This window comes from Gigantopelta aegis, chromosome 3 (assembly GCF_016097555.1).
Source record: "Gigantopelta aegis isolate Gae_Host chromosome 3, Gae_host_genome, whole genome shotgun sequence".
Lineage (NCBI taxonomy): Eukaryota > Metazoa > Mollusca > Gastropoda > Neomphalida > Peltospiridae > Gigantopelta > Gigantopelta aegis.
In genome coordinates, this window is record NC_054701.1 from 95,503,117 (window position 1) to 95,528,054 (window position 24,938).

Below are 24,938 nucleotides of genomic sequence, written 5' to 3' on the forward strand. Positions count from 1 at the left end.
ACTAGTTACATTACTCGCGATAGTTACCTTACTGTCTAGTTACTTTACTGACTAGTTAACGTACTTGCTATAGTTACCTTACTGGTTAGTTACCTTACTGACTAGTTACCTTACTCGCTATAATTACCTTACTGGCTAGTTACTTTACTCGATATAGTTACCTTAGTGGCTAGTTACCGTACTGGCTAGTTACCGTACTGGGTAATTACATTACTGGCTAGTTACCTTACTGACTAGTTACCTTACTCGCTAGTTACCTTACTGACTGGTTACCATACTGACTAGTTACCGTACTCGCTATAGTTACCCTACTGGCTAGTTACCTTACTGGCTAATTATGTTACTGGCTAGTTACCGTACTGACTAGTTACCTTACTCGCTAGTTACCTTACTGACTGGTTACCATACTGACTAGTTACCTTACTCGCTATAGTTACCTTACTGTCTAGTTACCTTACTGGCTAATTATGTTACTGGCTTTTTACCTTACTGACTATTTACCTTACTCGCTAGTTACCTTACTGACTAGTTACCGTTCTCGCTATAGTTACCTTGCTCGCTAGTTACCTTACTGACTGGTTACATTACTGCCTAGTTAGCTTACTGACTAGTTACATTACTCGCGATAGTTACCTTACTGTCTAGTTACTTTACTGACTAGTTAACATACTCGCTATAGTTACCTTACTGGCTAGTTACTTTACTCGATATAGTTACCTTACTTGCTATAGTTACCTTACTGACTAGTTACCTTACTGGATAGTTACCTTACTCGCTATAGTTACCTTACTCGCTAGTTACCTTACTCACTGGTTCCCTTACTGGCCAGTTACCCGTACCTTACTCGCTAGTTACCTTACTCGCTAGTTACCTTACTTGCTCATTACCTTACTGACTAGTTACCTTACTCGCTAGTTACCTTACTGGCTAGTTACCTTTCTCGTTAGTTGCCTTGATAGATAGTTTACTACTTCGTATACTGGTTAAAAGTTAGCATTAAGTGATGTGAAAACAATATAATTCACCGAGATCTTTTCAAAATGTCATTAAAGCCGCACACCCTAGTTCCATCCAGCGAAAATAAATAATAATTTGGTTAATCTACAAACCTGTAACACACTTAGATCATGTTTTTATCAAATGGAGTGAAAAAGCAGGTTTTATATCGATAAATACCATGGGAATCCCCATCTCCCAGTTGCTTGAAATAATTTTGAAAGTTAGTATTCTGATGTCACCGGTAGATGTCGCTCGAAGCACAACAATGCCTACGTCACGACAAATTTCACAGAGTGCGCACAGACTTGGGGTGCGTTCTTTTCACCTCTCCTGGACATGTTCCAACTGTTCTGTCCTGGTTGTATCCCCTCTCCAGATATCGTAAGACTTAATTATTGGTTTTAAGGGTTTTTAATGTTTTGTATTGAGACACTTACTTGTCTGAACTTTATTGTTACTGAAAATGTTCACGAACTGTGAAGAAAAATCTCACAAATGAACAACAACAAATCGGATGTTGATTGCGCGAACCGTGCACGAGAAAACAAACCGAACCAAAATGATAACAGTCACGTGGTATACCAACATCTGTGACGTTTACACAGGAAGATAACCTCGAAAAATAGATTGGACCTCGCTTGCTTAACGTTTTTTTCTCGATAGCACGTTTTGTGAAAAAATGCAAAAAATGCATTTCGTGGTTTTACAAACATCAGGATTACCAAAAAGCACTTCAGGTGAATGGAAATGTTTATTCTAAATAATAAAATGTAAGTAAAGTGCAATTTTATTTGTGAAAAATGGGTTTAATAGCGAAAAACAACGCCGTAATGGTTAACAAATAACTGTAACTAGGGTGTGTCCCTTTAAGACAATGACATTAATTTGCTAAACTTAATATAACATATGTAAAGCACAGTGGGTGTGGTTGCTTAAAGCATTATCCTTGAAGAAAGAACTGGACAGCAGGCATACATGTAGGTGCATTAAAAAAAATCCATGGGCCTACTGATATTAATGAAAGTGATACTAATGCTTTGCACACACGTAATTGTGGTCTGTGGCCACCTAAATGAGAAAATAACAAAATGGCGCCATTTGTGTTGCCCACAGGTCAGCCAATAGACGGACCGCAGTATGGGCCAGCACCGGGACCGTGGGAAGTCGCGGCCCAGCCTCCCTGCATGTTCGAGGACGCTGAGGTGGAGGTCGAGGTGCCACACACCGCATCTGTGAAGGTGAGACGGATAGAACAGGATATCACGATTAGTAAATCAGGCGGATAGAACAGGATATCACGATTAGTAAATCAGGCGGATAGAACAGGATATCACGATTAGTAAATCAGGCGCATAGAACAGGATATCATGATTAGTAAATCTGGTGGATAGAACAGGATATCACGATTAGCAAATCAGGTGGATAGAACAGGATATCACGATTAGTAAATCAGGCGCATAGAACAGGATATCACGATTAGTAAATCAGGTCATAACAGTGAGTCTGTGAAGGTGAGGCGAATAGAACAGGATATCACGATTAGTAAATCAGGCGGATAGAACAGGATATCACGATTAGTAAATCAGGCGGATAGAACAGGATATCACGATTAGTAAATCAGGCGGATGGAACAGGATATCATGATTAGTAAATCAGGCGAATAGAACAGGATATCACGATTAGTAAATCAGGTGGATAGAACAGGATATCACGATTAGTAAATCAGGTCATAACAGTGAGTCTGTGAAGGTGAGGCGAATAGAACAGGATATTACGATTAGTAAATCAGGTGGATAGAACAGGATATCTCGATTAGTAAATCAGGCGAATAGAACAGGATATCACGATTAGTAAATCAGGTGGATAGAACAGGATATCACGATTAGTACATCAGGTCATAACAGTGAGTCTGTGAAGGTGAGGCGCATAGAACAGGATATCACGATTAGTAAATCAGGCGCATAGAACAGGATATCACGATTAGTAAATCAGGTCATAACAATGAGTCTGTGAAGGTGAGGCGAATAGAACAGGATATTACGATTAGTAAATCAGGCGGATAGAACAGGATATCTCGATTAGTAAATCAGGCGAATAGAACAGGATATCACGATTAGTAAATCAGGTGGATAGAACAGGATATCACGATTAGTAAATCAGGCGGATGGAACAGGATATCATGATTAGTAAATCAGGCGAATAGAACAGGATATCACGATTAGTAAATCAGGCGGATAGAACAGGATATCACGATTAGTAAATCAGGCGCATAGAACAGGATATCATGATTAGTAAATCTGGTGGATAGAACAGGATATCACGATTAGCAAATCAGGTGGATAGAACAGGATATCACGATTAGTAAATCAGGCGGATAGAACAGGATATCACGATTAGTAAATCAGGCGGATGGAACAGGATATCACGATTAGTAAATCAGGCGAATAGAACAGGATATCACGATTAGTAAATCAGGTGGATAGAACAGGATATCACGATTAGTAAATCAGGTCATAACAGTGAGTCTGTGAAGGTGAGGCGAATAGAACAGGATATTACGATTAGTAAATCAGGCGGATAGAACAGGATATCTCGATTAGTAAATCAGGCGAATAGAATAGAACAGGATATCACGATTAGTCAATCAGGTGAGGCGATAGAACAGGATATCACGATTAGTAAATCAGGTCATAACAGTGAGTCTGTGAAGGTGAGGCGCATAGAACAGGATATCACGATTAGTAAATCAGGCGGATAGAACAGGATATCTCGATTAGTAAATCAGGCGAATAGAACAGGATATCACGATTAGTAAATCAGGTGGATAGAACAGGATATCACGATTAGTAAATCAGGCGAATGGAACAGGATATCATGATTAGTAAATCAGGCGAATAGAACAGGATATCACGATTAGTAAATCAGGTGGATAGAACAGGATATCACGATTAGTAAATCAGGTCATAACAGTGAGTCTGTGAAGGTGAGGCGAATAGAACAGGATATTACGATTAGTAAATCAGGCGGATAGAACAGGATATCTCGATTAGTAAATCAGGCGAATAGAACAGGATATCACGATTAGTAAATCAGGTGGATAGAACAGGATATCACGATTAGTACATCAGGTCATAACAGTGAGTCTGTGAAGGTGAGGCGCATAGAACAGGATATCACGATTAGTAAATCAGGCGCATAGAACAGGATATCACGATTAGTAAATCAGGTCATAACAGTGAGTCTGTGAAGGTGAGGCAAATAGAACAGGATATCACGATTAGTAAATCAAGCGCATAGAACAGGATATCACGATTAGTAAATCAGGTCATAACAGTGAGTCTGTGAAGGTGAGGCGGATAGAACAGGATATCACGATTAGTAAATCAGCTCAGAACAGTGCGTCTGTGAAGGTGAGGCGGATAGAACAGGATATCACAATTAGTAAATCAGGTAGTAACAGTGCGTCTGTGAAGGTGAGGCGGATAGAACAGGATATCACGATTAGTAAATCAGCTCAGAACAGTGTGTCTGTGAATGAATGAATGAATGTTTAACGACACCCCAGCACGAAAAATACATCGGCTATTGGGTGTCAAACTATGATAATGCAAATAAATAAAGTGATGATCAACATCAATATAAAAATTCAATGTTTAAACAAAAACAGTGTAAAGAACTGTGCCAAAAATACAAATACAAATATCACAGAATTTTACGGACACCGAATTTTACTCTAAACTTCCATTTGTGCTGTATTGGCCATTCTCAAAGAGAATGTTACACCCCTGCACCACGGTGAGGTTACAGCACACGCAGGGGTGTGTGTCTGTGAAGGTAAGGTGAATAAAACAGGATAACAGGATTAGTAAATCAGCTCAAAACAGTCTGTCTGTGAAGGTGAGGCTAATAAAACAGGATAACAGGATTAGTAAATCAACTCAGAACAGTGTCTGTGAAGGTAAGGCGAATAAAACAGGATAACAGGATTAGTAAATCAGCTCAGAACAGAACAGGATATTACGATTAGTAAATCAGCTAGTAACAGTGCATCTGTGAAGGTGAGGCAAATAAAACAGGATATCAGGATTAGTAAATCAGCTCAGAACAGTGCGTCTGCGAAGGTAAGGCAAATAAAACAGGATATCACAATTAGTAAATCAGCTAGTAACACCATGTCTGTGAATGGAAGACTAATGAAACAGGATATCAGGATTAGTAAATCAGCTAGTAACACCACGTCTGTGAATGGAAGACTAATGAAACAGGATATCAGGATTAGTAAATCGGCTAGTAACACCACGTCTGTGAATGGAAGACTAATGAAACAGGATATCAGGATTAGTAAATTGGCTAGTAACACCACGTCTGCGAAGGTAAGGCAAATAAAATAGGATATCAGGAATAGTAAATCGGCTAGTAACACCACGTCTGTGAATGGAAGAGTAATAAAACAGGACATCAGAATTAGTAAATCGGCTAGTAACACCACGTCTGTGAATGGAAGACTAATGAAACAGGAGATCAGGATTAGTAAATCGGCTAGTAACACCACGTCTGTGAATGGAAGAGTAATGAAACAGGAGATCAGGATTAGTAAATCAGCTAGTAACACCACGTCTGTGAATGGAAGACTAATGAAACAGGAGATCAGGATTAGTAAATCGGCTAGTAACACCACGTCTGTGAATGGAAGACTAATGAAACAGGACGTCAGGATTAGTAAATCGGCTAGTAACGCCAAGTCTGTGAATGGAAGACTAATAAACAGGACATCAGGATTAGTAAATCGGCTAGTAACGCCAAGTCTGTGAATGGAAGACTAATAAAACAGGACATCAGAATTAGTAAATCGGCTAGTAACACCACGTCTGTGAATGGAGAGTAATGAAACAGGACGTCAGGATTAGTAAATCGGCTAGTAACACCACGTCTGTGAATGGAAGACTAATAAAACAGGACATCAGAATTAGTAAATCGGCTAGTAATGCCAAGTCTGTGAATGGAAGACTAGTAAAACAGGACATCAGAATTAGTAAATCGGCTAGTAACGCCAAGTCTGTGAATGGAAGACTAGTAAAACAGGACATCAGGATTAGTAAATCGGCTAGTAACGCCAAGTCTGTGAATGGAAGACTAGTAAAACAGGACATCAGGATTAGTAAATCGGCTAGTAACGCCAAGTCTGTGAATGGAAGACTAATAAAACAGGACATCAGGATTAGTAAATTGGCTAGTAACACCACGTCTGTGAATGGAAGAGTAATGAAACAGGACATCAGGATTAGTAAATCAGCTAGTAACACCACGTCTGTGAATGGAAGACTAATAAAACAGGACATCAGAATTAGTAAATCGGCTAGTAACACCACGTCTGTGAATGGAAGACTAAAACAGGACATCAGAATTAGTAAATCGGCTAGTAACACCACGTCTGTGAATAGAAGACTAATAAAACAGGACATCAGGATTAGTAAATCGGCTAGTAATGCCAAGTCTGTGAATAGAAGACTAATAAAACAGGACATCAGGATTAGTAAATTGGCTAGTAACACCACGTCTGTGAATAGAAGACTAATAAAACAGGACATCAGGATTAGTAAATCGGCTAGTAACACCACGTCTGTGAATAGAAGACTAATAAAACAGGACATCAGGATTAGTAAATCGGCTAGTAACACCACGTCTGTGAATGGAAGACTAATGAAACAGGAGATCAGGATTAGTAAATCAGCTAGTAACACCACGTCTGTGAATGGAAGACTAATGAAACAGGAGATCAGGATTAGTAAATCGGCTAGTAACACCACGTCTGTGAATGGAAGACTAATGAAACAGGACGTCAGGATTAGTAAATCGGCTAGTAACGCCAAGTCTGTGAATGGAAGACTAATAAACAGGACATCAGGATTAGTAAATCGGCTAGTAACGCCAAGTCTGTGAATGGAAGACTAATAAAACAGGACATCAGAATTAGTAAATCGGCTAGTAACACCACGTCTGTGAATGGAAGACTAATGAAACAGGAGATCAGGATTAGTAAATCGGCTAGTAACACCACGTCTGTGAATGGAAGAGAGTAATAGTAAAACTGTGAAGGACAGGACATCAGGATTAGTAAATCGGCTAGTAACACCAAGTCTGTGAATGGAAGACTAATAAAACAGGACATCAGAATTAGTAAATCGGCTAGTAATGCCAAGTCTGTGAATGGAAGACTAGTAAAACAGGACATCAGGATTAGTAAATCGGCTAGTAACGCCAAGTCTGTGAATGGAAGACTAGTAAAACAGGACATCAGGATTAGTAAATCGGCTAGTAACGCCAAGTCTGTGAATGGAAGACTAGTAAAACAGGACATCAGGATTAGTAAATCGGCTAGTAACGCCAAGTCTGTGAATGGAAGACTAATAAAACAGGACATCAGGATTAGTAAATCGGCTAGTAACACCACGTCTGTGAATGGAAGACTAATAAAACAGGACATCAGGATTAGTAAATCGGCTAGTAACACCACGTCTGTGAATGGAAGACTAATAAAACAGGACATCAGGATTAGTAAATTGGCTAGTAACACCACGTCTGTGAATGGAAGAGTAATGAAACAGGACATCAGGGCTAGTAACACCACGTCTGTGAATGGAAGACTAAAACAGGACATCAGAATTAGTAAATCGGCTAGTAACACCACGTCTGTGAATAGAAGACTAATAAAACAGGACATCAGGATTAGTAAATCGGCTAGTAACACCAAGTCTGTGAATAGAAGACTAATAAAACAGGACATCAGGATTAGTAAATCGGCTAGTAACACCACGTCTGTGAATAGAAGACTAATAAAACAGGACATCAGGATTAGTAAATCGGCTAGTAACACCACGTCTGTGAATAGAAGACTAATAAAACAGGACATCAGGATTAGTAAATCGGCTAGTAACACCACGTCTGTGTGAATAGAAGACTAATAGAAGAAACAGGACATCAGGATTAGTAAATCGGCTAGTAACACCACGTCTGTGAATAGAAGACTAATAAAACAGGACATCAGAATTAGTAAATCGGCTAGTAACACCACGTCTGTGAATAGAAGACTAATAAAACAGGACATCAGGATTAGTAAATCGGCTAGTAACACCACGTCTGTGAATAGAAGACTAATAAAACAGGACATCAGAATTAGTAAATCGGCTAGTAATGCCAAGTCTGTGAATAGAAGACTAATAAAACAGGACATCAGAATTAGTAAATCGGCTAGTAACGCCAAGTCTGTGAATGGAAGACTAGTAAAACAGGACATCAGAATTAGTAAATCGGCTAGTAATGCCAAGTCTGTGAATAGAAGACTAGTAAAACAGGACATCAGAATTAGTAAATCGGCTAGTAACACTGCGTCTTTGAAGGTACAGCAAATAAGACAGGATAGCAGGATATAGTGAGACTGGACTATAGAGAGAAAATGCCTTCGAATCGTGCACTTTATAGTAGAGACATATCATTTTGTAGGTGGGTACTTGGACCCTTTCTGAATGATATGAGCGAGAGAAACACCTTGAGAATGACCTCTGGTGGGTGTGGCTACACTTAATTAGGTCAGTGAGGTCATTCTTTTATTTATGCAATTAGACTAACAGTAAAAACATAAAATTGTGCACTTTACAGTAGATATATATCATTTTGTAGGTGGGTACTTGGAACCTTTTTGAATGATATGAGCAAACAAAACACCTTAAGCATGACCTCTGGTGGACGTGGCCACACATTTAATTAGGTCAGTGCGGTCATTCTCTTATTTATGTAATAGACTACAATAGTACAAAAAACTTAATTTCACTTTATAGTAGAGACATATCACTGTAGGTGGGTACTTGGACCCTTTCTGAATACTATGAGTGAGAGAAACACCTTTAGCATGACCTCTGGTGGGCGTGGCCACACATTTAATTAGGTCAGTGATGTCATTAATTTATTTATGCAATAGACTACAACATTAAACATAAAAAAGTGCTTGGCACTAAAAAATAATCGCAAGCAACCTTCCTTGTTGTTTTCTGTAGTCATCCATGTTCTGAACCACACTGGTGCGTTCATACATGAGAACAACACATATCTCTATTGTTTGCATCAGAGTATCTGTGTGGGTACATGGTCTGTCCATCACTGCTAAGAAGGCATCAGTGACCTCAGGAAAAAATGGACCAGGTGTTCCAAGCTGTTATCTTTCCTCTGTTGTTGAAAAAGGAGACTGCATCACATCCAGTGAATGCATGGACAGCTGGAAGAGGCCGTGGGTGTTTTTAGTCCTATCTGTGTGGCAGTCTGATGATCAGGAACAGACTTGAAGTGTTTTCCTGTTCATAACGCAACCCAGATTTCTGTGACAGCTGTAGACTGGACACAACCAACTGCTACGAGAAGTATATCTGTATATGTGGTTCGGATCGGAATCTTCTTCAAGCCTTCATGTGCACAGGTGAAGCAAGATCTTAGTGTCGGCCTCTTCATGTGAGCAGACATACAGGCTAGATGCTGAGCAACTTGTGGCCACATGTAATAACTTTCTCAAAGGCTGCCTGTGCAGTGTACTGAAATAATTCAGTTTTGTCGTCATCCACTCTGAGGAAGCGCTATGCCAGTTACCAGGTAACAACACAGACGGCAACACCCTTCTCCACATTCCACACACTCGACTCTCTCTGATTGTCAGGGCGGTATACATCAAAAACAATGTCTACTCTAGAAGCACATTCAACATTTTTCAAGATGTATGGCAGAACTATATTGTCCACATATTCTTCAAATGTATTTGTAAGTTTTGGTCACAACATCTGCACAATTGCTGCCCCATGAAGAATGGTTGGTCCATGATAAGCACAGGTGCCTGTCAGGATTGTTTGTTTGATTAATGCTATACTGTGTGCATGCTCCATGAGGAGAGGCAACAGTCCAATAAAGAATGTTGGAACATTGCCGTTCATGGTTTTGAACGTCAGGAGTGATGTCTGGTCGATGATGTCCTGGTGATGGAGGCACACGCTGATCTGGGGTTTTTTTTAGCTCAGTTACAGGACAAACATTTGTGTAATCAGATGGCAAGAAAGGAAAATAGCGACTTTCAATTTTTGATTTGCCCCCAATAAGGGGCCCCTGTTGCTTTTCTCCCTCATCTTCAGTTACTCTGTGTTGAATAAAAGAAATGCTGCTTCCATGAAACAATCAGATGTGGTAGTCGACGAAGGATTATGGTCTATATTATTAACCATTCCAGCTTTGAATAGATATTTTCTCATTTTTATAGGCACATCTACTTTCTCTTCTTCAAATATTTTGGTGTGCTACATCAGATGAAATTGGCATTACCCCATCATATGAAATTGGCATTACCCCATCATATGAAATTGGCATTACCCTATCATATGAAATACATAGTCCAAGGTGGAAAGTGTATCAATAAGCCTTGTTTGCTTTCTGTGCACACTTTTAAGCCGAGATAAATGGGAAGAGGGGTCTCCCTCACTTTCTTGTGTCTTTAAAAACAGTATATTTTGCAATCTTGCGGCAGTTGAAAACAATCGTCTGTGAAAGAGTAAGCACAGCTTGTCTTTGTGGCTTGACGTCCAAGTCAAACTGTTCTATACCTGTTGGACCATCCAGGATGAAACTCATGAGTGCATGCTTTCAGAGAGGCTGGCACTGATTCTCCTTGACAGTTGTCATTGAACGTTCCACTGAATCCCACTCACACACACACTTTTCCGGAAGATGTCCTTTCTTATGATTTGGGCTACATAAGTAGCTCAAAGGCTCCAGAGTCACCAGTACATGCTTGTTTTGAAGCATTTCCAATATCTTTATCAAACAGAAGTATGGCATCTCTTCACAGGTTTGCATGTACCAGGTCTGGTATGGCTGCTGCTTTTTTTTGTCGCAAGCGAGTAGTATGTACATTATCCTTCAAACCAAGATGTTTGATACGGGAGGAACAGATTCGAGACAGATAACACAGTAAAAACAGGGGCAGTGTGAGGGTCATCACATAAGTTATCAATGTTAACTTTCTTCTTTTTACAGGGCTAGGATGATCGTCTATTGCCTTTCATTTCCTGTTCATAACAGTCTTACTTACTTTTGTGCAACATGATTTGCCAGAATGCCTCATGAGTTCTGAAAGTTTCTTCGAAAGCAAACCCTTCATGCAATTTAGATAGAGGAACAGGTATTGATGACTCATCTAGTTCTTGAAAATATATCAAATTCTGAGAAACGTAGATATATTCTGCTTCAACGATTCAACTGAATTAAAACAATATTTGAAACAATAAGAACAGTAAATCGTGTAAAAACTGCAAAATTCACCGAGTAGTGAGTGTTTTTCTACGGTGCCTGATGAAGTCATATCAGGCGTGATCTCCAGAAATTTATCTCTGCAATGTATAACCTATGGTATCTCGATTTTGTCATGAAAGCATTGATTGGATTTTTATAATTATCACTGACTCTATTAGAGGTTATTGTCATCGTGTTTCTGTTGCCTAACATAATTGCCACAGTCACTAGTATCTCTGTGGAAAAGGAAAGAAAGAAATGTTTTATTTAATGACGCACTCAACACATTGTATTTATGGTTATATGGGTAGTACATACCACGGCCTTTGATATACGAGTCGTGGTGCACTGGCTGGAACAAGAAATAGCCCAATGGGCCCACCGACTGGGATCGATCCCACACCGACCACGCATTGAGCGAGCACTGTACCACTGGGCTATGTCTCGGCCCCTTTGGAAAAGGAAACCTTTCTACTAAAAAGCGCAGCATTACTGTGCTTGCCAGTCTCATGATTAGTAAATCAGCCAGTAACACCACGTCTGTGAAGGTACGGCAAATAAAACAGGACATCACGATTAGTAAATCAGCCAGTAACACCACGTCTGTGAAGGTACGGCAAATAAAACAGGACATCACGATTAGTAAATCAGCCAGTAACACCACGTCTGTGAAGGTACGGCAAATAAAACAGGACATCACGATTAGTAAATCAGCCAGTAACACCACGTCTGTGAAGGTACGGCAAATAAAACAAAATAAAACAGGACATCACGATTAGTAAATCAGCCAGTAACACCACGTCTGTGAAGGTACGGCAAATAAAACAGGACATCACGATTAGTAAATCAGCTAGTATAACTGTGTGTCTCATACGGTCTTGCTCATAGCTATCGGTTACCAACTTCATTCTGGAATAAAACAGTTAAGACATGGATTCTTGATGGGTAATTCATGAGTTGTTAGACATGGGAAAAGATTCATGATCTATTTTACAAAAGAAAGAGTTGGGCACAAATGGGAAATTCATAATGTTATGAAACAACATATATGCACGAACGGCAAATCATGACATATATAAAATAACAAGTTAGGCATAGTCGTTATTTAGACAGAAATGAAAAATGCACAGCTTGTTATGAAACAGACGCAGGCGTAAAATGCATGATCTGATATGAAACAAGGAGGCACATATGACAAATGTATGGTATACTTTTAGAAAAAGGGACATAAATGTCAAATTGATGACATGTGTTAGAACAGTCAAAGATGACAAATTTACATAATGTTTGTTTTTTCCTTATCAGCCGTGTCATGAATGTATGGCGTCAGGAAGAAGCCGATGCAATCGCTGCTATGGCCGAGGACGGGTGAGTCATTACCTACAATGTATTTGTCTTGAGTTTTTCCTTTCCTTTCAACTTATTTTCGCAGACCTGTTTACCTACACGATTTGTCTGTATTTACTACAGAAAATCCAATAAAAATATGTTCTACAAATTAAATATGGAAACTACATTTAGGGTCAGTGTTTTTTGTTTTTTTTAATGTTTTTTTTTTGGCAAACTGTTGTCTAATTCAGACAAAAAAATTCCGAAATCATACTAAATTTGCAGGAATTAATAATGAATAAACTAATCCTTTGTTTCCATTTAGCCACCCCATTTGCAGAGAGTAACATTTTATAATAATTATTTGAAAAATATATTTTTAAATAATCGCGATTGACATCTGGTTCCAAACTATATCTGTCATGCAACAGTAATTACAAGAGGTCGACTGCCATTGGTCAGTTGTCAGTTGTTAAATATATGTGCAGTGAGAAGCCGTGGACTCAAATGAACACAACTTGTGATTGGTTGAATAAATTATGTAGCTTGTTTCTGACGTTTGTGAGTTCAAAACTACTGTCAAAGATAAATAATCCAGTAGGTAACTGTAACCAGCGCCTTCCAACAAAACAACTACATATACTCCTAAGGCTTCTGTGCAGCGAGACCTGTGCAAATGTTGACACTCGAACTTATAGTTGACATATTCTTCTGATCTCCAATGGAGTCTCAGACGACTAGTACACCTATCACGGCAAGGAAACTAAATAAACAGTAATTTTAGGGCTTAGTTTTGATTGTTTATAATGTAAATTGGTGGTAACAAGAGTCCATTTCAAGATGTTATTTTTTGTGCTATCAATGAGTAATGTGTTTGACATTTAATTATTTGTGGTAACGGGTATAATTCCGGTAAATTCTGCATTTGAAACATGATGTCACTAATGAGTTTAAAATAATTATTAATGAAAATAAAACATGTTTATATGATTTATGTAATTTTGTTGGTAATATTTAAATACTTTTTAAAAACCATAAACAAATGATGATTTAAATACTTTTTAAAAACCATAAACAAATGATGATTTAAAGTATATGTACTCTATAAGCACTGACCTATAAACATAATATTTACCGTAAATATATTAATTAATGTTTAGACGTTTTGTGACTTTATTATTATAATTTTGTTTTTTAATATTACCGTAAATCTGGATAATACCGATATTTAAACACTAGCTATTTTTTTCTTCTTAATTTTGGGGTAGAATAGTAGGGTTTTTATATATATCTTTTTTTAAATCTTGATAATATAAATTAAACCTAAAAAAAAATTATTTTTAATAATTATATAACGACACCCCAGTACATTGTTTATTTATTTATTTATTATTTATTTAATAAAAAATTCTTTTATGGATTATTATTCTATAAGTCTGTTCCGAGAACTCAGAGATTTTGTTAGTATAGTAATGCTATTAACAGCTGGTAAAGATATTGCTGAAATGCATACAACACGTTCAGACAACACAGCAATAACACATTGGATCAACTAAAAGGGGCTTACTACAAACATTTCCTTTAAAATAAAAAACAACCAATCCTAAAACCCACAATTTAAAGAAAACATTTTGACATCCAGTAAGATTATGTTAATTACACACTAGCTGTAACAACATTTGTACAACAATACTCAGTTATTATAATTATTAGTACTAGCTGTGTTCACTTGTTCTCTTTAGTTAGTATAGTACAGTTTATTAGCTTTAAACCTTCCAGCTCATAGGCATACATTTTATATACAAATTAATAACATTTGACAAGCAGTGTTTGGGATTAACGGTATCCTGATATCCCGGGGATACCAGAATTTAATTCTGGATACCAGACTTCAATAACCCAGTATCCAACCGGGATACCATATAATGGTGTGGGTTTTTTTTTAATCCTGCATTTTTATTTTTTGATGAAACAATCAAAGTCATTTACTGGTGAAATTAAGTAACAGTGCTAGTGTAGTCCAAGTTTGTTATGATGTTATTTATGAATTTCATTTAAGTGGGATACTAAATTCTCAGGTGGGATACCAGATTTTGAAATGTTAGTATCCAACTGGGATACTGCCCAAAAATTTTAATCTCGAACACTGACAAGTGGTGCATAATTGGAGGATGGACAATTAAATATGTTGAGAATGTAAAGATAATGCATTTTTAAGATATTTACCAATATTACATAATTCTTTTCTGTTTTGAACAGACAATAATTGCACAATTATAAACACAGATGGTTTGTGCCAGTAGTATTTCTTAATGTATATTGAACGTAATTGCATGTACAATGGACATTTCAAAATAAAGTAATATTCATCCTCTATCATTCTGATTACACATCTGACATTTCTGGCCCCGTGCTTATAAACTTTAATAAAATCCAGAATTTAACGTCATGGCAACGCCATTGAAATAGCATTACGTTAAAGTGTGGACTTGATTAAAGTGTAGACTTTACGTTTTATAAGCACGGGCCCTGTTGTGACCTTCAGTACCATAATATCTACCTTGTTCAACAAACAACTGGGGAGAAGAAACACAACATTTTGTTATAAGAGTAGCGTATAGTGTAACAATCTGGCAATGATAATCTACGGTAGTACTGCAATCAAAACGTATCTATTAAATGCTTATATACATTACATTTATGAGAGTTTTTTTGCATAGTGTCTCTCTCTTGAATAAAGTTATCAGTAAACATATTTGTACACTTTTTAAAAATATCTCAATACTATTGACATGCTGATTATACCAAATATCTCCAAAACCTAGTGATAAAAGTAATTTTTTAACATGAGAAAGCAAATTAGAACTCTTCTGACATTCAAGCATATCATCACATAGTGATTTTAAAATACAGTTATTGGTTTCTAAAAGTTTCAACCAGTACTTAACTATTCTTATTTTTTTAACAATATAAAAAGGAAGTCTTCAAAGTTCTGTTAGCACTACTACATTTGTTGTGCATTTGTTGTTATTAAAGGAAGGGACAATTAAGGCATTTGGCCTGCATGGTATGCATATTCAACGATATATAATGCACATTATTGCTTAATATCAACACGTATAATCGTATAGTTAATTAATAAAACGGTTAAATGTGACGGCTATTATATATAACGGGCGCAGCCATTTTGTACCATCTCAGTGAGTATGCCCTCTGGCGAGCTAGTTGTTACGTAATACTTAATGCGTCACGTCAGGAATGAGCCTTAGAACTAGAGAAACACAATCTACCTGGTTTTTGCGGGATGATAAATAGTCATACATTGCAATGTTCTGTAATAATACACATCCCATTAAGCCAGCAATAAGTATATCCAGCACTATATATATTATTTTTCAATACAAAATAAAATACCATTGTCAAAGTGGCTACACAACAAGTCAAAACAATTAACAATGTTTTGCCCATGCATTAACCTACATACTGAAATGATACACAGAGTGTTTTCTTAGTTAATTGGTCTATGCTGTTAGTTGCTTCTACCTGTGATTCCTGATTGGCAGGTGTGTATTTGATTGGTAACCAGACGAGCCAATTAATTGACACTGTCTAGACACAAAAATACATACCGGTATTGTGGAATATTACCTGTCGCCCCTAAAATTGTAATGGACATGGTTTATTACTGTAAATAGTTCTGTAAAACTATTGATTAAGTAGACTTTTCCATCTAAAACCACAGAACTGACCAATTACGTAGTCCCAAATAAAATAAAATTATCACTTGGGTATCGTGGGTTGTCGTTTATGCTCCAACGTAGCATATCAATAGGCCTAATAGTGTACATTTCCTTTGGATTATTAAACAGAGACAAAATACTATAACCCCATTTTGTTCCGTTAATGCAACTTGAAATATATTTAGTTAAATAGTTTATTATATTATTACGTCATTTATGCTGTTTTACAAGTCAGGTTGATCAAAGAGAAGCGCCTTGTTGAAAATTACTGCTTTTGTTTACACTGTACATACAGGAGATGGTCAGGAGCTGACGTCACTTCGCCCCAAGCTATCCCACCAGACGTCACAAAAACGAAACAAAATGGCTGCCCCAGTTAGCAGGAATAATCATGTTTTTTTATTCACTCTAAAATTACGCGTTTTTAATTTGCTACGGTGTCAGTATGTGTTGGTGGTCCGGGTATGCATCTTTCCAACACATAAGGCTCTTGTTTGAGTTGACCTTACCTTTAAGTGATAACCTGTTACATAATCCTAAAATATGCCACATACGTTTTCCACCTTGAGATGAAATTAACCTCTATGTTTTTGTAAATTTACTATTAAAATTGAATGTCAACCCAAGTTAGATAAAACTGTTGACATTCATTATTATATATCCATTTTTCTTTGACACATAGTTTTCCACCGTTTCTAAACACAACAATTTTAGTTTATCAGCATTAATATTAACATCCAATAGAGTGCTGTATGTATAAAAAGTATCAATCATCTTTTGAAGACCATCTATTGTCTCTGACAAAAGTACAATGTCATCAGCATACATTAAAAGAAATAAATAAATATCTTGTAAATATACATATATGTTCACAAATTCCCTTAATTAAAGGAAGGGACAATTAAGGCATTTGGCCTGGTATGCATATTCAATGATATATAATGCACATTATTGCTTAATATCAACAAATATAATCATATAGTGACGGCTAGTATATATAACTGGCTCAGCCATTTTGTACCATCCCAGTCAAAATATGCCCTCTGGCGAGCCGGTGTTTACGTAATACTTAACGTGTCATGTCAGGATTTAGTTTTAGAACTGAAGAAACAAAACGCACCTGATTTTTGCAGATACATCACAATGTTCTGTAATAATATCCATCATAGTAAGCCAGCAATAAGTATATATTATTTTTCAATACAAAATAAACCATCATTGTCGAAATGTCGAAATAACAGTATTATGTTTTGTCCCTACATTAACCCATGTACTGAAATGATAATGGGAGTGTTTTCTTAGTTACATGTAATTGGTCTTTTCTCTCAGTGGCCTGTGCCTGTGATTCCTGATTGGCAGGTGTATATTTTGGACGGTCACCAAGTCAAGATGTCTAGACACACAAAAAAATATGTGCGGCCACCCCTAAAATTATAATCAACATTATCAGCCGTCCTGCTTTACTATTGTAAATAATTCAGTGAAACCCTTGATTAAGTAGACTTTCCCATCCAAAATCACAAAGCTGACCAATTATATAGTCCCGAAGAAAAGAAAATTATCACTTGGGTATCGTGAGTGGTCATTTTTACTCTAACAAACCCTACCAAAAAGCCTAATAATATGCATTTTTCTTTGGATTTTTTAAGAGAGAAAAATACTATAACCCCATTTCATTCTTTTAATGCAAATTGAAATATATATAGTAAAATAGTTTATTATATTATAAGTCATTTATGTTGTTTTACAAGTCAGGTTGATAAAAGTGAAGTGCCTTGTCGTAAATGACTGCTTGTTTGCACTGTGCATACTGGAGTTCCTCGGAGCTGACACCACTTCGCCCCAAGCTAAAATTCCTGATGCACCAGAAACAAAAGAAAATGGCTGCCCCCAGTTAGCAGGAATAATCACGTTTTTTATCAGCTCTAAAATTACACGTTTTTCATTTCTTAAAGTGTCAGTATGTGTTAATCCGGGTATGCATCTTTCCAACACATCAGGCTCACATTTGAGTTGACCCTCCCTTTAACTCATTCTCAAAATCAATTATGTACATGGAAACAGTGTTTGAGATTAACGATATCCCGGGGATACCAGAATTTAATTTTAGATACCAGACTTCAACAACCCAGTATCCTACTGGGATACCATATAATATTTTTTATTTTTTTTTATCCTGCGTTTTTATTTTTTACTGAAACAATGAAAGTCGTCATTTACTGGTGAAGTTAAGTAACAGTATTTTGGAGCTCCTACCCAGTCTAATGCTATGCCGTAACAATATGTCCCCCAACTCGTACCCAGTCTAATGCTGCATTTCATAGCAATAGACTGGAAACCCCTACGTCACTATTGTTTTTGTTGGATGTTTCCTCCCTTCAAATTTGATTTGAAATATTGATTCCACATCTGCAGAAAATTGATACAGGTAGGTTTATCATTAGTAATGTCAGACACACTTATAGATTACTGCTAAATATTAATTTATGCCAGTATTACTAAAAAATAGATGCAGCAAATATTTTGCCAATTCAGTTTGATTGCGAATTTCATGAATTCTGTGATTTCGATTGCGGCGTAGCAATAGACTGGGAACAAGAACAGTGTCATCCAAGTTTGTTACGATGTTATTTATGAATTTCATTTAAGTGGGATACTAAATTCTCAGGTGGGATACCAGATTTTGAAATGTTAGTGTCCAACTGGGATACTTCCCAAAATTTTAAATCTCAGACACTGGGAAAATAAAAAGGGTGATAGTGCTTCTTGCATCTCCTGTTTATGACTATCGGCTTGAATCTTGTGTGTGTGTGTGTGTGTGTGTGTGTGTGCGCGCGCATGTGCGCACCACATTTTTTGACACCTTCCTACACCCGTGCACCTACATGTATTACCACTAACAAGAAACCCAAACTACTGACAGGACTAAGTGAAACTACTGGTACAAAGTAACTGATGTAAACAGGTCTGTTTTTTTCCTTATATCAAATTAAAGTTCAAACACGCAATTCTGAGCACACACCTCAGCTATTTGGGCTGTCTGTCTAGGTTAGAAAGTTAGTGGTTAGTGAGAGAAAAGGGTATAGTGGTCTTACACCTAACCATTGAGTCGTTAAAACTCACTCTGGGTTTGAGCGTGTACGAGGCTGCGCACCCAGTACCTACCAGCCTTATATCAGATGGCTTAACCACGACATCACCAAGGCCGTTTTTCAGTTCTAGCATCCCTTGTTGTAATTCGTTGATTACCATTCAGCCTTCACCTGTATCAGGTAATCATTCAGCTAAATACGATTCCTTGTCCCATTGAACCATTCCCATGCAATCATCACTGACACACACTCATTGGCTGTGCCTCTGGTACTGCATACATGTATCTAATGTTAAGATGGTGAGGCAGGATATGCCCATCTTGTACTAACTCTGTATGTTATTATCACTGTTTTGACAGTGAGTCATGAGTTCATGTCTTCACAAGTGTCTGTATATCCACTAAGCTCTGCAAATTGAGATTTGCTAATTCAGTCTGGAGAGTGTCGGTCCTAAAATCTGAGTATGGAGGATTAATTACCACCATGGGGAGCAATCGGCCTAAAACTAATTAGGAAGGATATATCGTCTGGGGGTGGGTGGGGATAGGGTGGGGTAACTATCCTCTAAACGAAGGAACTGACAGTGCATCATGGCATGGAAGGAAGGAATGACACACTCAACACAGTTTAATTACGGTTATATGGGGTCATGGCACGAGTCACGATCATGTCTAAACATCTTGTGAACACTGGATTGTGCAGAAAGTTAATAGTTTTGTGGTTCAGCTAGGTGCTTTTAGAAAGAAAAGGTAAATTCAGGTACTGCATCTACAGGTAGTGACTCACTGTTAGAAAGAAAAGGTAAATTCAGGTACTGCATCTGCAGGTACATAGTAACTCACTGTTAGAAAGAAAAGGTAAATTCAGGTACTGCATCTGCAGGTGATATTTCACTGGTCACAACTACTATCGGACACGTTAAAGTATGTTTTTGTTTAACAACATCACTAGAGCACATTGATTAATTAATCATAAGCTATTGGATGTCAAACATTTGGTAATTCTGATTCATAGTCATCAGAGAAAAGCCGCTACATTTTCCATTAGCAGCAAGGGATAATTTATATGCACTTACCCACAGACAGGATAGCACACACCACGGCTTTGACCAGTTTATAATAGGATTGTGTAGATGTTATTCCTTGTAGTTTGGTGTCTGTATTTGATGACTTAATTTATGTGATCCTGAAGAAGTCTAAAGTTAATGTTTTCTAATAGTATTCCATTAGTGTCTTGGTATGTGCCAACCTGTCTTGTGTGTACGTTGTAATGCAAGAGATGCGGTGTGCTTATTTAACCGAAAACGTCCAAAAGGTGTGAGGATATTTTTGAGTACCCTGATCTGAACATCCAGCTGTGCTGTAATAGTTTGCCTCTCTCCACAGGTGCGCTGCTCCACGTGCCGCGGAAGAGGGCAGAAAACATCATTCGTGAGCGGGGAACGTTCTGAACGCTACTGTAGCAGGTGTAACGGGACTGGAAGACGAAGGTATGTACTGTGTGGCTAGCCAGGAGTTTATATTGTTGGGGAGGGGGGTGGGTGGGGTGGTCCCACACTATGTATGTATAAACTTTAATACAGTAAAAAACAATTGATTGGGGGCCATACCCCCCCCCCCCCCCCCCCCCACAATCACTGTGCCACTGATCAACCATTTGTGGGGATAACCACTGTGCATGTAATCCTGTGCAGTACATCAAACAGGCAATTTATTTCCCCAGTTGTATACTAACCATTGTTCAATTACATGTCGTCATTTTGTAACCCGTGTATAGTTATCATGTCACCGATTGAATATTACTTTTCTTTACATTAGGCTACACCTAGCTGCTAAATGTATTGGAATAGGCTAAGAGTGCAAGAAAACAAACGTAATGATAAATATAAACGAGTATGGATTTATAGTTACATTGCATCATCTCTCTCTCACCTGTAGGTGCTACACCTGTGGTGGATTCGGACAGGTGACATGCAACACCTGTGATGGAAAAGCCAACCTCAAGTGCTGCATCAAACTGACAGTAACATGGTAAGTGTTGCAGGATACCAGGGGTGTAGTGTGGTCTGGACCTTGGATGGGTGCGTCGAATATGACCCTAGTGTTGCAGGTTACTAGGGGTGTAGCGTGGGCTGGACCTTGGGTGTGTGTGTGTCGAATATGAACCTAGTGTTGCAGGTTACCAGGGGTGTAGCGTGAGCTGGACCTTGGATGGGTGTGTGTCGAATATGAACCTAGTGTTGCAGGTTACCAGGGGTGTAGCGTGGGCTGGACCTTGGGTGGGTGTGTGTCGAATATGAACCTAGTGTTGCAGGTTACCAGGGGTGTAGCGTGGGCTGGACCTTGGGTGGGTGTGTGTCGAATATGAACCTAGTGTTGCAGGTTACCAGGGGTGTAGCGTGGGCTGGACCTTGGGTGGGTGTGTGTCGAATATAAACCTAGTGTTGCAGGTTACCAGGGGTGTAGCGTGGGCTGGACCTTGGATGGGTGTGTGTCGAATATGAACCTAGTGTTGCAGATTACCAGGGGTGTAGCGTGGGCTGGACCTTGGGTGGGTGTGTGTCGAATATGAACCTAGTGTTTCAGGTTACCAGGGGTGTAGCATGGGCTGGATCTTGGGTGGGTGTGTGTCGAATATGAACCTAGTGTTGCAGGTTACCAGGGGCGTAGCGTGGACTGAACCTTGGGTGGGTGTGTGTCGAATATGAACCTAGTGTTGCAGGTTACCAGGGGTGTATGTGGGCTAGACCTTGGGTGGGTGTGTGTCGAATATGAACCTAGTGTTGCAGGTTACCAGGGGTGTAGCGTAGACTGGATCTTGGGTGGGTGCGTGTCGAAAATGAACCTAGTATTGCAGGTTACCTGGGGTGTAGCGTGGGCTGGACCTTGGATGGGTGTGTGTCAAATAGGAACCTAGTGTTGGACCTTGGGTGGGTGTGTGTCGAATATGAACCTAGTGTTGCAGGTTTCCAGGGGTGTAGTGTGGGCTGGACCTTGGGTGGGTGTGTGTCGAATATGAACCAAGTGTTGCAGGTTACCAGGGGTGTAGCGTGGGCTGGACCTTGGGTGGGTGTGTGTCGAATATGAACCTAGTGTTGCAGGTTACCAGGGGTGTAGCGTGGGCTGGACCTTGGGTGGGTGTGTGTCGAATATGAACCTAGTGTTGCAGGTTACCAGGGGTGTAGCGTGGACTGGACCTTGGGTGGGTGCGTGTCGAAAATGAACCTAGTGTTGCAGGTTACCAGGGGTGTAGCGTGGGCTGGACCTTGGATGGGTGTGTGTCGAATATGAACCTAGTGTTGCAGGTTACCAGGGGCGTAGCGTGGACTGGACCTTGGGTGGGTGTGTGTCGAATATGAACCTAGTGTTGCAGGTCACCAGGGGCGTAGCGTGGACTGGACCTTGGGTGGGTGCGTGTCGAATATGAACCTAGTGTTGCAGGTTTCCAGGGGCGTAGCGTGGGCTGGACCATGGGTGGGTGTGTGTCGAATATGAACCTAGTGTTGCAGGTTACCAGGGGTGTAGTGTGGGCTAGACCTTGGGTGGGTGTGTGTCGAATATGAACCTAGTGTTGCAGGTTACCAGGGGTGTAGTGTGGGCTAGACCTTGGGTGGGTGTGTGTCGAATATGAACCTAGTGTTGCAGGTTACCAGGGGTGTAGCGTAGACTGGACCTTGGGTGGGTGCGTGTCGAAAATGAACCTAGTGTTGCAGGTTACCTGGGGTGTAGCGTGGGCTGGACCTTGGATGGGTGTGTGTCAAATAGGAACCTAGTGTTGGATCTTGGGTGGGTGTGTGTCGAATATGAACCTAGTGTTGCAGGTTACCAGGGGTATAGCGTGGGCTGGACCTTGGATGGGTGTGTGTCAAATAGGAACCTAGTGTTGGACCTTGGGTGGGGGGGGGTGTCGAATATGAACCTAGTGTTGCAGGTTATCAGGGGTGTAGCGTGGGCTGGACCTTGGGTGGGTGTGTGTCGAATATGAACCTAGTGTTGCAGGTTACCAGGGGTGTAGCGTGGGCTGGACCTTGGATGGGTGTGTGTCAAATAGGAACCTAGTGTTGGACCTTGGGTGGGGGGGTGTCGAATATGAACCTAGTGTTGCAGGTTATCAGGGGTGTAGCGTGGGCTGGACCTTGGGTGAGTGTGTGTCGAATATGACCCTAGTGTTGCAGGTTACCAGGGGTGTAGCATCAGCTGGACCTTGGGTGGGTGTGTGTCGAATATGAACCTAGTGTTGCAGGTTACCAGGGGTGTAGCGTGGGCTGGACCTTGGGTGGGTGTGTGTCGAATATAAACCTAGTGTTGCAGGTTGCCAGGGGTGTAGCGTGGGCTGGACCTTGGATGGGTGTGTGTCGAATATGAACCTAGTGTTGCAGATTACCAGGGGTGTAGCGTGGGCTGGACCTTGGGTGGGTGTGTGTCGAATATGAACCTAGTGTTTCAGGTTACCAGGGGTGTAGCATAGGCTGGACCTTGGGTGGGTGTGTGTCGAATATGAACCTAGTGTTGCAGGTTACCAGGGGTGTAGCGTGGACTGAACCTTGGGTGGGTGTGTGTCGAATATGAACCTAGTGTTGCAGGTTACCAGGGGTGTATGTGGGCTAGACCTTGGGTGGGTGTGTGTCGAATATGAACCTAGTGTTGCAGGTTACCAGGGGTGTAGCGTAGACTGGACCTTGGGTGGGTGCGTGTCGAAAATGAACCTAGTATTGCAGGTTACCTGGGGTGTAGCGTGGGCTGGACCTTGGATGGGTGTGTGTCAAATAGGAAACTAGTGTTGGACCTTGGGTGGGTGTGTGTCGAATATGAACCTAGTGTTGCAGGTTTCCAGGGGTGTAGTGTGGGCTGGACCTTGGGTGGGTGTGTGTCGAATATGAACCAAGTGTTGCAGGTTACCAGGGGTGTAGCGTGGGCTGGACCTTGGGTGGGTGTGTGTCGAATATGAACCTAGTGTTGCAGGTTACCAGGGGTGTAGCGTGGGCTGGACCTTGGGTGGGTGTGTGTCGAATATGAACCTAGTGTTGCAGGTTACCAGGGGTGTAGCGTGGACTGGACCTTGGGTGGGTGCGTGTCGAAAATGAACCTAGTGTTGCAGGTTACCAGGGGTGTAGCGTGGGCTGGACCTTGGGTGGGTGTGTGTCGAATATGAACCTAGTGTTGCAGGTTACCAGGGGTGTAGCGTGGACTGGACCTTGGGTGGGTGCGTGTCGAAAATGAACCTAGTGTTGCAGGTTACCAGGGGTGTAGCGTGGGCTGGACCTTGGATGGGTGTGTGTCGAATATGAACCTAGTGTTGCAGGTTTCCAGGGGCGTAGCGTGGGCTGGACCTTGGGTGGGTGTGTGTCGAATATGAACCTAGTGTTGCAGGTTACCAGGGGTGTAGTGTGGGCTAGACCTTGGGTGGGTGTGTGTCGAATATGAACCTAGTGTTGCAGGTTACCAGGGGTGTAGCGTAG

At 39.9% G+C, this 24,938-nt stretch overlaps 1 protein-coding gene across 1 annotated transcript in view; it reads left to right on the forward strand.

The window, feature by feature from the left end:
• Positions 1-24,938, forward strand: part of LOC121369396 (protein SSUH2 homolog) — a 71,526-nt gene that overhangs the window by 25,678 nt on the left and 20,910 nt on the right. Inside the window, exons 7-10 of the mRNA XM_041494475.1 lie at positions 2,113-2,237; positions 12,625-12,687; positions 20,866-20,969; positions 21,418-21,510. Of these exons, the coding sequence (XP_041350409.1) occupies positions 2,113-2,237; positions 12,625-12,687; positions 20,866-20,969; positions 21,418-21,510 (385 nt within the window). The remainder of the gene's footprint in view (positions 1-2,112; positions 2,238-12,624; positions 12,688-20,865; positions 20,970-21,417; positions 21,511-24,938) is intronic.